The sequence below is a fragment of the Ambystoma mexicanum genome, chromosome 4q, assembly GCF_040938575.1.
Source record: "Ambystoma mexicanum isolate Mex_15411 chromosome 4q, UKY_AmexF1_1, whole genome shotgun sequence".
Taxonomy (NCBI): domain Eukaryota; kingdom Metazoa; phylum Chordata; class Amphibia; order Caudata; family Ambystomatidae; genus Ambystoma; species Ambystoma mexicanum.
Window position 1 is genome coordinate 494130808 of NC_090928.1, and position 14179 is coordinate 494144986.

The 14179-nt window shown below is 45.6% G+C and overlaps 1 protein-coding gene across 1 annotated transcript in view; it reads left to right on the plus strand.

Annotated features, from left to right (window-relative positions):
* PNPT1 (polyribonucleotide nucleotidyltransferase 1) overlaps positions 1 to 14179 on the plus strand; it is a 1336943-nt gene that overhangs the window by 849763 nt on the left and 473001 nt on the right. The window contains exon 15 of the mRNA XM_069608057.1: positions 3525 to 3561. Within this exon, the coding sequence (XP_069464158.1) occupies positions 3525 to 3561 (37 nt within the window). The remainder of the gene's footprint in view (positions 1 to 3524; positions 3562 to 14179) is intronic.

Sequence of the window (14179 nt, forward strand, 5' to 3'; positions counted from 1 at the left end):
ATCAAAATTCCAGTCTAGCCAATACTTATCGTGCTTGCTTTAAAGCCATGATAAAGCAAGCATAAGGAGTGTTGTGTCTAGACTGGCATTTTGGTGTAGTAAGTTGCAGCTGCGACCCCCAAATTATGTTCGTGCAGGACTGATTGGTGTCACAGGACCTTCAGGATGTTTATTTTCATGTTCCAATTCATCTGAGGCATAGGTTATTCCTGAGATTCATCATCAGGGAAACTCATTATCAATTCAAGGTGCTCCATTTTGACTTAACCTCCACGCAGTTTTCACCAGTTTTCACCAAGCTGAGGGCAGTTGTGCCGGCGCACCTCAGGAGATCCGGCGTTCATGTATTCCCATACTTGGACGATTGGCTGATATGGGGGAGGTCTCCGGAGCAGGTATCGACGCAGCTCGAGGATACCGGCACTCTGCTTCACAATATGGGCCTCTCAATGTAGTTACAGAAGTCCCACGTCACACCAACGCAGTAGCTCCAATTTATCAGAGCTGTCCTGGCAGAAAGTCATCAGTGTCAGGAAAATGGTTGAGCTCTTCCGGAGAACAGTAGTTTACCGGCGGCTTCTTTCCACCACCTCTTGGGTGTCATGGCTTCCTGCGTTTTCTGGTGCCAAAAGCTAGAATGCGAAGGCGATCTTTGCAGTGGCTGTTGAGGGATCAATGGTCCAAGTACTTCGATGCCATGAAGGACTTTCTCAAGGTATCGAAGTAGGTGACCCGTGACCTCTTGATGGGCCAGCAGGGAGAACATGATAACAGGGAGCCCTTTTGGCTTCCGTGGTCTGAAGCCCAGTTGGTCACGGATGCGTCCTTGAAGGGTAGGGCTGCTCACTGTGAGGATCTGCAAGTGAGTGGCTTCTGGTTACTAATAGAATTCTGGTGGCATATCAACAATCTGGATTTGCACGTGATCAGATTCGCCCTGATGGCCTTTGTTCCCCCCCTCAAGGGGACTCTGAGAAGCCTGAAGGTGTCTCACACGCTAGTCCCTGGATATCTTTCGTCCAGGTGGCCAGGACACAGCCATCGCTATTGGATCCAGTTCCTTTGGGTGGACCAGTGGGGAAGGATCACCTGGGCGAGGGGTCTTTGGGGTGTGGAAGCAGGACATAGAGGGTTGAGACGCGGTATCCCCTTCTGTGTAACACCTTTTACCCATCCTACCCTGTAGGATATTTAGAAGCTCTACCCCCTCAGCCCCACCTTTTCCCACATGAACACTTTCTTACACGGTAACAGATAACGGATTAACACCAGAGCCGTTTACCTGACCTGTCCCAACACGTGGGTCAGGCAGAGTCAGGCAATTAACAATAAGGGTGCACACCTGATGGCCCTTTACCTTACCTAACAGGGATAAAAGGCGGAGTACGAAAGCACACTTCGGGCAAGGCCAAACTCATGAGGAGACAGCTACACCAAACCGGCAGTTCAAATGGAGGAGAAAGGTGGCACGACCCTTGCCATTTTCAACTCCGACCGACGAAGCCTCTCAAAGGGAAATCGTAAGACCGGGGGTTACAGCTGGCGTGCAGAGCAGCAGATGTCAACAGTACACTGGGGCTTCCCGCATTGATAACGCAGGCGGAGAGGCAAGCTGGCTACCATGATACTATCTTGACTCCAGAGATCAGAGAAGCCAACGGGTTCAGCACAGCTGGTGAGTCGGAGGAAGCTGATAGCAAACCGAACTGTGTTGAGTCCAAGGTCGCAAGTAGCAACATTTTGAACGTAAGGAATTTTAAACAGAAAGAATTTGTGTGCTTTTTTAACTTTAAAGAAGGTCCAGTTGCAGAGGGGTCTGGCGCCACGTGGTTGCTCATCGAAAAACTCTGACCGGGACCTGTTTTTGAAACTCCCAAGAACCAGAAGACTGTAGGAGGGCGTAGCGAGAGGCGTCAGAGTGGTCCTACATGGGTCACGTCAAATCCCTTGTACAATCAAGTCTCTGATCCGTTACCAGAGGAAAGCTAGGGGAAGGGAACCCCACTTTCCGATAAGATTGTGAACTGTGGAATAAGGCAAGTGTGAACCTGACGTAGGGATGCCGGAAGAAATCTAGGAGAAGGAAACCCCCGCTTTCTGCTAAAAATGTGCAATGCATGAACTGTGCTTGAAATGCATGAATATTTGAAAGAAAGGCTGAAGTGGCAAGAGACTTTGTCAGGAAAGAGACTTAGCCTCCTGAAAGTTTTGATATCGTTGATCTGGAACTGTGAACCTCGTGCTGACGAGTCCTAGGAATGTGCTGTGCTTAGAAGTCCCGCTTTGTCCTGTGCTTAAAACGTGGTTAAGGGAGACCCAGCCATACCATCCTGACTATAATTTTGTGAACATTTCTTTTTTTCTGGTGAACACTATCCCACACTCTTTTCGTAATTTAGCAGTAAGGATTGGCAATTTTTTTTTTTTTAGTGTAGTCCCTTTTTTTATTTAACAAGGCACCACTAGGACTGCCTTATTAGTATTTGATGGTTGTAGCTTGCTTGCATCTTAGATTTCGGTTTAGAATAGGCGTTTATCTCAGCCATTTATAAAGTTCAATAAACACCCTTGAACTGTGATCACTTGTGTCGGTCTTTACTGTTCCGACCATGGGTTCCTTACAGGACGCACATCCTCATTCTGATGGACAACAGTGGCCCTGCACTACCCCAAAAAACGGGGGGTTTCGTTCTCTGCCCCTATGCAGAGAGTCGCTGCAACTATGGTTCTGGTTGCTGGAGCACCGGATCTTGTATTCAGCTGCCCATCTGGCAAGAATGGTCTCACACAAGTGGGAAGTGTCAGAAGGTTCTTGAGATCTTTGATCCGTGGAATACCACAACAGTAGATCTGTTTTTTTCCACTGGGTCAAACGCGAAGAGCAGGCAGTTTTGTTCGAGGGAATTCCCAGCAAAGGGTGTACTGTAGGACATGTTTCTGGTGGAGTGGAGTAGATAGTTGGAAAAGAGGTGTGTGTGTGTGTGTGTGTGTGTGTGTGTGTGTGTGTGTGTGTGTGTGTGTGTGTGTGTGTTCGTTCAGTCAGATGAGGTGATTGTGATGGCAGGTGGCAAAGAAGTGATGGTTGGGTAAGAGGTTCATATTAGTGAGGTGAGATTTTGTACCAGCATATCCCCACAGAGCTATGTGTATCAGTTTGTCCAAGCAACAGGTCTTCTATAAAAGTCCAAATGGCAGGGGGTGGTGCTAAGAAACATTTGTAAATATGAAGTACTAGCAGATGTCCATTTCTCTGACATGGACTCACCCTCCCAAAGTAAGGACAATGATAGTGAAGAGGTTTGAAGCAATAACGACCCCAAACTTTGTCAGCCCTCAGTTCTTTCTGCACGCCCAGTACTCTGTTGCCAGCAGCCTCTCCCAACACTGGGGCGATGGAATTTGCTCTGTTCCTCCAGGGAAGTTGGTTTTATTATTTGGACTCCTGCAGTACCTGTACAATGATCAATGCTGGTAAAGGAAGTGGTTGATCTAAAATATTAACATGCATATTGCTTATTTTGCAGTGGGGTGAAGGACAAAAATTTCATGCTGCATTATGAGGTAAGATTACCGTAAAGCCTATTTTTAAAAAGGCTTATTTTGATTTTTGTTTCTGGATCATTTGATGTGTCGATAACTCATTTTTAGGCTTTGCCAGCAACCCCTGTTGCTAGGGATAATGGTAGATATAAATGCATATTCTCTTCTCTGATGTCATTACCTCCTTTCGATTCTACTGGCATTACGACTTGCTGAATTGTGAATATTCTCTTGAGTGCCTTAGTTGTAATTGGTTGACACTATTGTCTGTTTAATGGAAAGAGCCCAAGATCTTTCAATCTTGACAATGGTTTGTTTTCGTCTACATTCCTTGTATAAGGTGTTCCTTGAAGTGTATGCCTGTGTAATGTGAAATATTAAAAATATTATCACTTTAATAGTTGGAACTTTATTCCTGTTTTGGAAGCTCAAATCCATCACTGATGGAATAAGCAATCGCAGGCAGCAAAGGTAGAGTTAAAATGTATTTTCACACAGTTGTACAGAAATGGACAGTGGAACTGGCATAGTATCACCGTCCCATCAATATAGCCCCCACCAGACATAGAAAACTCAGGGTTTTCATAGAGTTTTACACAAAATACCATATTTTTCATTTTTAACATCTTTTATTGTGTATGGTTTAAATAGCCTTTACAAATTCATTAGAAATAAAGAAATCACATCATTACAATACAGCATATCAAGAAAAAGAGAAATCCATTTGCTCCTCCTAGTAAAATCACAATGATCACACAAAGATTAAAAATGTTCGAACTACTAAACTTTTTCAAAGCCTCAAAATTAAGATTAGAAACATGAACATGAGTAAAATATTACATATGTCAACAAATACAACAATATTATCCCATCATTAAAACCAAAAGGTACATAAAAAGGTACCAAAAAGTGTATTGCACAACTTTCGGCTCTCGTATGTTTAACTTTTTATTTTTTGTTGTAGAGATTTTAAGAAAAAGCTGCAACCGCAATTGTGTCTGAGGTGTTAACACCACTTAAACATGTGTGCCAAATGTGTTCTTCATTTCGCCATTGATTTTTGGGAAACAATTTTCTTAGATATCGCATCCTTTTTTGATTTAGCGCTGTACAATAAGAAAGTAGATGTCGGGTTGATTCAATAGTGTCTTTATGATTACAAAATCTACGCACAGTCTTCAAATAAAATCATACCTCGACGCAGGAGTATTTCCTTAGTTGGCAGTATGTTCCAATGAAATTTGAGGAATATTGTTCTGTATAATCTATCAGGAAATCAAGTGAGGTGAGATGCTAAATTACCCCTTTTTTATGTTTTTGGGAAAGATGAGAAATAGACACATACCTATGCAAGTTTTCTGAAGTCTCAATCCAATCATAGACATATAGGTGATTTTTTAACCTTAGTCGGATTGTTAATCAGTGTGTCAATATTCAAGTTAATCTTTTGGAAAAGTATTTTGCACGTCATTCCAGTCATACTTGTATACTTTATAGAGTTCCCTCTCGATGTTAGATGCATTCACTCCTTCAAATTTTCATAGAGGGAATCGCTGACTGGAAGAATTAATTTCCTAAATAATGACAACAGCTTCCACTCCACACGCACATAGTGGGAAATGAAATGGAGTTCAAATCTTATACCTGCAAGAGGGATATTATTTGATACACCCAAAACTCTCCTCCAAATCTTGACTTCTAACAAATCTAGCCATGTCGGGGCAAATTAAGTCTGTATGGTACATGTTAAGATGGATTTCTTGAATCTGGCCTGGTGGATATATTTTAAGAGGCCATCCTAGTTATGATGAGCGAGTAGCTTTGAGAGGTTAGCCAAAACCCAATCTAGGTAGGTGGATGAGCAGTTAAGGCTTACTCTCGGGAGTGTGAGTGGTGTCAGGGGCCCGCAATGAGTCCACACAGGATAGCACACACTAGTTCAATTTAGATAGTCAGTTATACAAATAGTTATTTATTTTAGGGCTTTAGAACACACTGAAAATTGAAACTAGCAGCTAGTACTATCACACAATACTCTATAATACAAATATATTCAATCGCCATTAGCTTCACTTAATAGACATCAGATAACTTAATCAAGTAATGCAGGTAAATAAGTTAGTTAGATGCAGTACATTATGGGAACCAATTACAAGAACATTTTTCCAAAAAGTCAGAGTTCAACACAGTGTTTCTCAGCAGTATGAGTTCTCTTTAGAAAGGATTCAATGGGCTTGTGGTGTTGATTAGTTTCAAACTATTCTACAACAACTTACCAAGGGAAAGGTAAGTGTTCTATTTTCTTCCAGACCCAAGGCTAACCCAGGGGCAGGATACCCGACCCTGATTCTACTACCAATTGTGAGTGGAATGGAGATAGGAGACAAAGGAATTTGTTCCCAATGTTATCCTATTGGAAGGGGCAGTGGTGGTAGGCACAGACTGTTGCTTACTTATACCCCTGACTCTGATTTTCCCAGTTGTCTTTGTGGATAGTCTGGGGTCACTGGGGGCTCGATCTTCCGCCGTTGGTTCCAGTGATGGGTACCCAGGAGTTGCAGGTTCGAGGATTCTTCCGGTTGAATGCAAATGCGTTGCAACCCCTGTTGGTGAAGAAATGCAGAATCCAATGATGCAGGCCTCCTTAGGACACTTGTTGGGATGGAAGAAGGCGGGTTCCAGCAACGATCAGTTTACAGGCGCCGACAGGCATCCTTCCAATGGCGGTCACAGTAGCTGCTCCAGGACAGGTTCCCTTGACGGTGAAGCTGAAAATCGGGGAGAAGGCCACTTGTGGCACAAGCTGGTAACTACCAAAGTCCCAGCCTCAACCCGGAAAGGTGACTGTTCTGGTGAGGGAGCCCATAAGAGAGCTTGTCAGTCCACCGGGCAGTCTAGGGACACTTCGGAATGCTTTGAAGGGCTGGATACTCGAAGGTGTTGAGACTAGTTTGTCTCACTAGTACAAGGGATGAGGCACCACTCAGGGTCTTCTGAGATTAGGCAGAGGAGAGGATGTCTTCACTGGGCCGGCCACTGAAAGGGATACTGGGCCACTTTAGGAGTCGTCTATGGGTCTTCAGCAGTCTGCTCTTCAAGGAATTCTTGGCTCCAACGTAGCTCTGAAGAATAGCTGCCGAGGTGCTCCTCTTACGCAAAACCTGAGCTGGAAGCCAGTCCAAGCCCACCAATGGCAAGGATATGCACCATTCAAACAGCCAATTAGGGACAACTACTGGTTTCAAATCCACCCCAAGACAGACAGACAGACAGACAGACAGAGACACACACCACACCCCCCCCCCCAAAAAGCAGCAGCCTTCTCGGACAAGTGGATGTCCTTTTATAAGGACTTTCGTGACCTAAGAACGCCAAACTACATTATGGCAAAAGAACAAGCGAAGGTCTCTTTAGGGCACACGCCACATTTAGTAGCCATACATGGTCAATTCGAATTTGCAGACCAAAAAAAATGCAAAATGGTAAAAATTGAACTGCTGCTACCAGCTTATATAAAGTAAGAGGCATATATAAAAGTAAGAAAGAATCCTGGTTTAAAAAGCTAGGGTGATACAAAAGTATCTGTGCTGCACTGTAAGGTGATGTGTGCGATTGTAAAACTTCAAGAATTCAGAAAGGGAAACAGTTTTCCAGTACTGATAGTCTGAACGACTGATCAGTTTCCCCATAATGTGAGCAGAAGTGAAGGGAAGCGAAGTGGAAGGCTTTACGTCCCATCAAAAACAGTACAAAAAGAATGGGGTTCCATAGAAAACATAGCTGGTTAAGTTAACAATAAACTTCCTGACTGAGCATCTTCTGATCTTGGAGGGCAAGGCTTTATAGCACCATTCAAAACCTGTACAATTCCGTTCAGCCTACCCATGTGATACAGACATGGGCAGGCTCTAGCGGATCCTTCCATTACACATAAAACGATCTGCTAGTGCCACCCGCTTGATGCCTATTCCGGTTCTCAGGCAGCAATGCGTGTTGCTCTGCATTCTCTGCCTCAGAGAGAGGCTAACGTCATGCTTGCATGGCCTCATGCATCTATGTGTGTGCCAAACATTCAAGTCTCTTACTGCGCCACCTCCCCAAATAAGGCTGCTGTTAGCGGGTCATCTCCCAATCATGGCAGTGGTTTTGCTCTGTCCATGGCTCATTTAGGTACTCGGCTCATCAGAATTAAAATACTGTCCGTTTTGACTAGTCGTTTATTAGGGCATTTGAGGTTGGCTGCAACACTTATTGGCTTTTATTAGGTAATTGATGAGAATAAAATGTACTAAGGGAAGGCAAAAGGAAAAATGCACTGGCCTTTCTACAGTTTATAGTCTAGTATCCAGTAATATAAAAGATAGCTTTATTTGTTGACAAATCTCACCCCTCCTCAAAAAAACCATCTCTCGACCCCATGCTCTTCAAACTACTGTCCTGCCATGCCTCACAAAAATAATCCAACGATGTGTCACTACCTAATTGCAACATCACCACAAACAACCTCCTGAACCCCTTCCACTCTAGCTTTTGACCTGTACACAGCGCTAAAACAGCTACACTTCACATCCTAGATGACCTCCACAGCATCACTGACGAAGGAGACGCAGCACTACTTGTACTCCTCAGCCTTTCTGAAGCCTTTGACATCGACCACACCATTCTACTCAACATCCTATTCCACAGCGTGCAGCACGCTGCATTCTTAGCCAGATGGACAGACTTGATCTGTGGGACGTGTGGGGCGTCCTCCACCCGTCACTGCCGGGATTCTCCTACTACTCCACAGTACACATGTCATCAAGGATAGACCTCGTTTTTACCTCAAGATGCCTTTTGGGGCAAGTGTCATTCTCCCACGCACTTATTCGGATCACTCGCCCATAGTGTTGTCCCTGGATTGGGGTGTGAGATCCCGGTATCGTAGTGCATAGCGGTTCACATCGGCATACTTGCAAGACTTGCTGTTCTGGGTGGAAATTGAGGAAGACATACAGACCTTTACCCACATTAATGATAACGGTGCGGTGACCCAGGGTACCCTATGGCAAGCATTTAAAGTATTCGTCAGGGGCATGGCAATGGCTAAGGAGTTTGATGTGCTTAAGACTATCCCAGAGATATTGCCCTTAGTGAGTGTAAGCTTAAGGAACTAGAAGACATGTATGCATCAGCACCTAGCTACTCGGTGCTGGCTGAGATACGGACTCAGATACCTTCAATGGACACGCAAATAGGGAAGTGAAATACTTTGGGAAGCTGGCTACGGCAAGGAGGTACGGAGAGAGGGAGCAACCAGGCAGGACACTGTCAAAGTTGGTACAACTATAAAGAGGCTTAGCCCACATAGTTCGGGTTAGAGACACGCACCAGACCATGAAATACTCCGATGAAGACATCAATGGGTTGTTTGCAGGCTTTTATAGGGCTTTCTATCCGGTACCTGCTGTTAATGGTTGTGAAGAGATGCACAGAGTATTAGATTCAATCCCAATTTCAATGCTCTCGAAGAGTGCAAATCAATATTCCCTTCACGGTAGAGGAAATACGGAATTGCTGCAAAACAAGGCCACAGTGCCTGATGGGATCATGGACGAACTTTATATGGAGTATGGGACCATTCTTGCCCCTTACCCCTTGAAGGTGTTGGAGGAAGCTGTGCAGAATGGACAACTCCCTGAGTCGCTGCGTGAAGCAACTATTGTAGTGCTCCTGAAACCAGGGAAGCCCATTGAGGATTGCGGCTTGTATAGGCCGGTGTCCTTGATGAACGTTGACACTAAAATATATGCTGAAACTATGCAAATAGACTGCTGCCTTTGATGCCTTCTTTGGTCCATGGAGAACAGGCAGGTTTCATACCCGGCAGACCTACATCCCTGAACCTTAGACGATTCTTCAGCGTTCTGGCCTGAGTCTCGCCCATTGCTCAGGCAGTGACTGTGGCACTAGACGCGCGCAAATCATTTGGCATGGTGTCCTGGCGATAATTATTTGCTGTCTTGCAAAAATGTGGATTGGGAGATTGTATAATCCAATACATAAAACTCCTTTCCACAAATCCCAAACGAGTTACGTTCTGCACCATTCATGCTCGGCAGAGGGACCAGGCAGGGCTGCCCAGTCTCGCTGCTCCTGTTTGCCCTGGCAATCGAGCCTGTGGCGGACCTGATCAGAGATGGGCACGGAAGACCTGGAATTAGACTAGCTAGCCGGCCGGAAATTGTCTACCTATATACAGACGACATGCTGCTTTACTTTAGGAATTCACAAGACAAGCTAGACCCGATTACTGCCTGGTATCACTGAGGTTGGTCATCTCTCCGGGTTTACAATAAACTATGATAAGTCGGAGATCTTTCCTCTTAGGGACAGTTCGGCCTGTCCTCTGGGAGCAGCTGCAGTGGGCACCAGACCGATTTAAATACCTAGGAGTTGTCTTGGGGCAAGGATACACTAATGACTGACAATTTTGAGCCAAATGCAATATATGTTAAGACCAGGTAGATTGTTGGACTCCTATACCGATGTCACTATCCAGGTGTCGAGCACTGGTCTAGATGACACCATTACCCAAGCTACTGTATCTTTTTGCCAATGTACCGCTATGGCCTGGTAAACAGTACTTTCGCAATCTTAACACCAACCTGTCAACATTTGTATGGCACTCTGGGTCCATGGTTAAGAAATGGGAGAATATGGCTCAGCCCTATCATAAGGGAGGGTTTACTAATCCACACATGGAAATACACTGGTTCAGGCGCAATATGCAACGTTCTGGTATAGGGCAGAGGGGCTCCCTCCAGATGTTAAGCTGGGCGGTAGGGCAGGCAGATATGAAAATATCGACCACACGAACGACTGCCCATTTGACCCAATGCAGACCATGCAGTTCGCCTGGAAGGCCATCTTTGAAGGAACGAGGGCGATGAGCCGGTATTATAGATGGTTACCACTTGGGAGATTCCCCAAGCTATCCCCGACCTCGGATACCTCGCTGATGGCGCTCTGGCATGGGCTGGGTTATTACTCAATGGGAGACTTGTTCCTGGATGGGAAATTCCTGACACTGAAAACATGGAGGGAGGAGCAAAAGGGCACAACCACGAAGATACTCCAGCTTTATAGACTAAGAACGGCAGCGGCAATGGGAATGCTACCCGCTAGAGCCCCCTGAGAATTGTTGGTCCTTATATCCAATTCTTACGGCTGACGGAGAATAGTGGCCTTGCTGTATGCCAAGGTGATAGATAAGATACCTCTGAAGAAAGATTAGGCTCGCGAGAAATGGGCAACAGAATTGGACCTTGATAGAACAGATGAGATGTGGAAGAAAATGTGTATATTTACTAAGCGGTTCTCTATGAATATGAGGTTCAAACTGATATAGTATAAGATTCTGCACATGCTGCATTACACGCCATGCACACTGCATAAAATAGTTGTCTGAGGTGTGGGCAGGATGACTCTGGCTATATGCACATGCTGTCGAGCTGCCCTCGGCTAGTGCGTTTTTGGTTTGAGGTGTATGCTACACTGTCCAAGGTGGTGAACCTTTGGAGTGTGAGCAGGGGTCTGGGAGAAGCGGCTGAGTGCATTTCTGAATGTAGGCTGTATGCTTGCAGAGGGCAGCATTCTTTGGTGATGGAAAGATCGAGTGCCTCCTACTAAGTGTGAATGGTTGACAGATTTAACTTGGGTTAGTGAGTGTGAAGACACATATCACTATGCAGCAAGCACAGTTGCGCCCCAAGGGCATATGGAGTGAGTTCTGAGCGTTCCTAGCTAAAGACTAACTGCTTAAGGTAGTGCTTGTTGTAGTACCATTGTGGACTGTGTGCCATTCAATGGTGTCAGGTCAAAGGTTCGACACCAAAATGGTTGAATGACCTAAGGTTCGAGTCAAAATGACCGAAAACCAAAGGGTCGAATTTAAAAAAAAAATATATATTTTTTTTAGTTTTCGGTTAGTAAAAAAAAGTGATTTTTGCACCAAAAATGGCAGTTTGGGCCCCCCCCCCCCCCCCCCCCCAACGAAAACAAAAACAAAAAAATAATTCGACCCTTTGGTTTTCAGTCATTTTGACTCGACCCTTTTGTCATTCAACCATTTTGATTTGAACATTTGACATAGAACCCCATTCAATGTGTGGATTCTGCATAGCAACAGTTAGAGATACACATACTGCACTATTCACAATGTACATTCCATGTGTGCTTGTCAACGTTTTTTAAAAACATCCTATTCCACAGGATGAAACTCCAGCACCATCCTCGACAGGTTCACCTCCTTCCTCACTGACGAGACGCATTTTGTCTCGATGTCTTCTTATAGATCAAACTCCACCCCAGTCAAGAATGGGGGTCCGCAGAGCTCCTCCCTGCCTCCACTCTTCTTCAATCTATATGAAGAGTCCCTTGCACAGAGCCTTAACGCAAACAATGTCCATTTCCACCAATATGCAGACAATACATACATATATTTCCAAATCTCATCCCCTTCACAACTCCACACCCTCAAAAGCGCTCTCTCCACCATCACTAACTGGATGCCCATGCACTTCCTCAATCTCAGCCCTTCCAAAAAGGAATACCTCCTCATCTGATTCCCCCCAACCCCCAGGCACAAACACAAACTCACCCACCTGGATACAAGAACTCACTACTGTCAACCCACACATCTGACACCTGTCAATAAAACTTCAACCATTGTCCACCATTCACCATTGACCCCCACCTTTCCTTCATGCACCACATAGCTGCTGTCACCAAAACATGCTATGTACAACTACATCTACTTTGCAAGATCAGATGTCTTCCCACCTGATGACTTCAGCACTGCAGCCCAGGCACTGGTTCTGTCCAAGCTGAACTAGGGAGCTGAACTAGGGAAACACTCTCCTCATTGGACTCCCCAACAGCACACATACACTTCTGCAAGCAAAAACACAGCAGAGAGAGATTCATCCTCTACCTACCCCAACATTCACACATCACCCCAGCTCTCGCCCAGCTCCACATGCTCTCTGTACCCTGCAGGATTGCCTTCAAAGGGCTCTGTATTGTATTCAAAGCTATCCACCACAGAACCCATTTTACCTTCTCAACACATTCAAGCCCACCCCACACACAAACCTCAGACAAGCAAGCAAGCAAGCATCTACTACACAATCAACTCTGCAAACTAACATGGACACAAAAAAAGGCGTTTACCCAGTGGACAAACGATTCACTAGGTATCGTCACTTCTACACGGGGGGTGGGGGGCCCTTTCCCATGAACTGGCGTGCGTGCATTCTCGGTAGCGGCCGCCAAGCTGTGGAATGCACTGCCACGAGACGTTTGAACTAAAGGGAATCCACTTACGTTTAGGTGTGCCTTGAAAACGCTTCTATTCTAGATCTGCGCCTGCAGTACCTACTTGGATTGAACATTAGGGCCAAGCTGACTTTTGGCGAATGTGCGCTTTATACATTTTATAATATAACATAACATGTGGCTGCGGCCGCTACCCAATAGTCCCCCTATGGGTGGTTTAATGTGGAAGGAGCTCATGGGGAGGGACTCCCCATCTGTGGGACAAGGACGATCACCTAGCGTACATCCCATTAAGCAATGCCACTCCCCAACATTCCCTAGCCCCCTCTTCCACTCTGAGCCATTTCATTGGGAGTAAACCCATGTATTGTTGTAGTACATGGGATATAGCGAGAACATAACATCCTGAGATGAGGAAGAACCAAGAATAACCAACTCCTAAGTACTGCCATGAGGTGGCTCATCTGAGGCATGAGGAATGCCAAATTGACTACAGATGTCGACGCTGAGTCCCAGGGATACAAAGGAAAGAGAAGAAAGACTGAAGTGTGTCCAATTGCTGGGAATCTAGGAGCCCGGCAGTTTCGAACCCTGAGTGAGGTCTGGAAGAAATGCTGTGCAGAGGACACCAGCAGCAGGCTGCGAGAGTCTATCATGGGTCAGACGGGAGCAGACCCAACTGCGAGGCCGAACGGAAGAAGCAGTGGTGGGATCAGAACAAGGTGGACCGTCGGGTCCAAGAACGGAGTCAAGACGGTAACTAGAGGATAATAGCCGGGGTACACCGGGACTATCCAAGCAGAAGAGAAGAGCACAGGAAGCCGCTGTCAAGGAACCTCATTTAGGAAGGACCAGTGATGTGCCGCATCCCACAAGAAGGTAAATGGAGGCACGGGAGACCAGGCAGGGATATGGGGATTGGTGGAGAGGGGGGGACACAACATAATGTTCCTCAACCCAGTGGCAGCTATCGGGCTATTGGGGAACAGAACTGTATAGCGTGCATCAGGGAGGATCTTCCTTGTCCCAGTAGTAATGAAAAAACAACTGGATGACAAAAGGTCACCGAACACCAGACACAGGTCGGGGACCCTAACAATTGCAAACAAAGCATCCAAGGAAAGCTTCCTCATCGCAGTGTCAACAATAAGCCCACTGACCAGCAGAGATGGGTCGGGATCCCTAACAATAGTGAACAAAGTATTTGAGGAGAACTTCCTCGTTGGATTACCAAAGATAAGTCCCTTAATCACCAGAGAAGGGTTTGGGACTTTGCTAATACCGAAAGATAGTGGCAAAATACACATCAAGTGGAAATAAC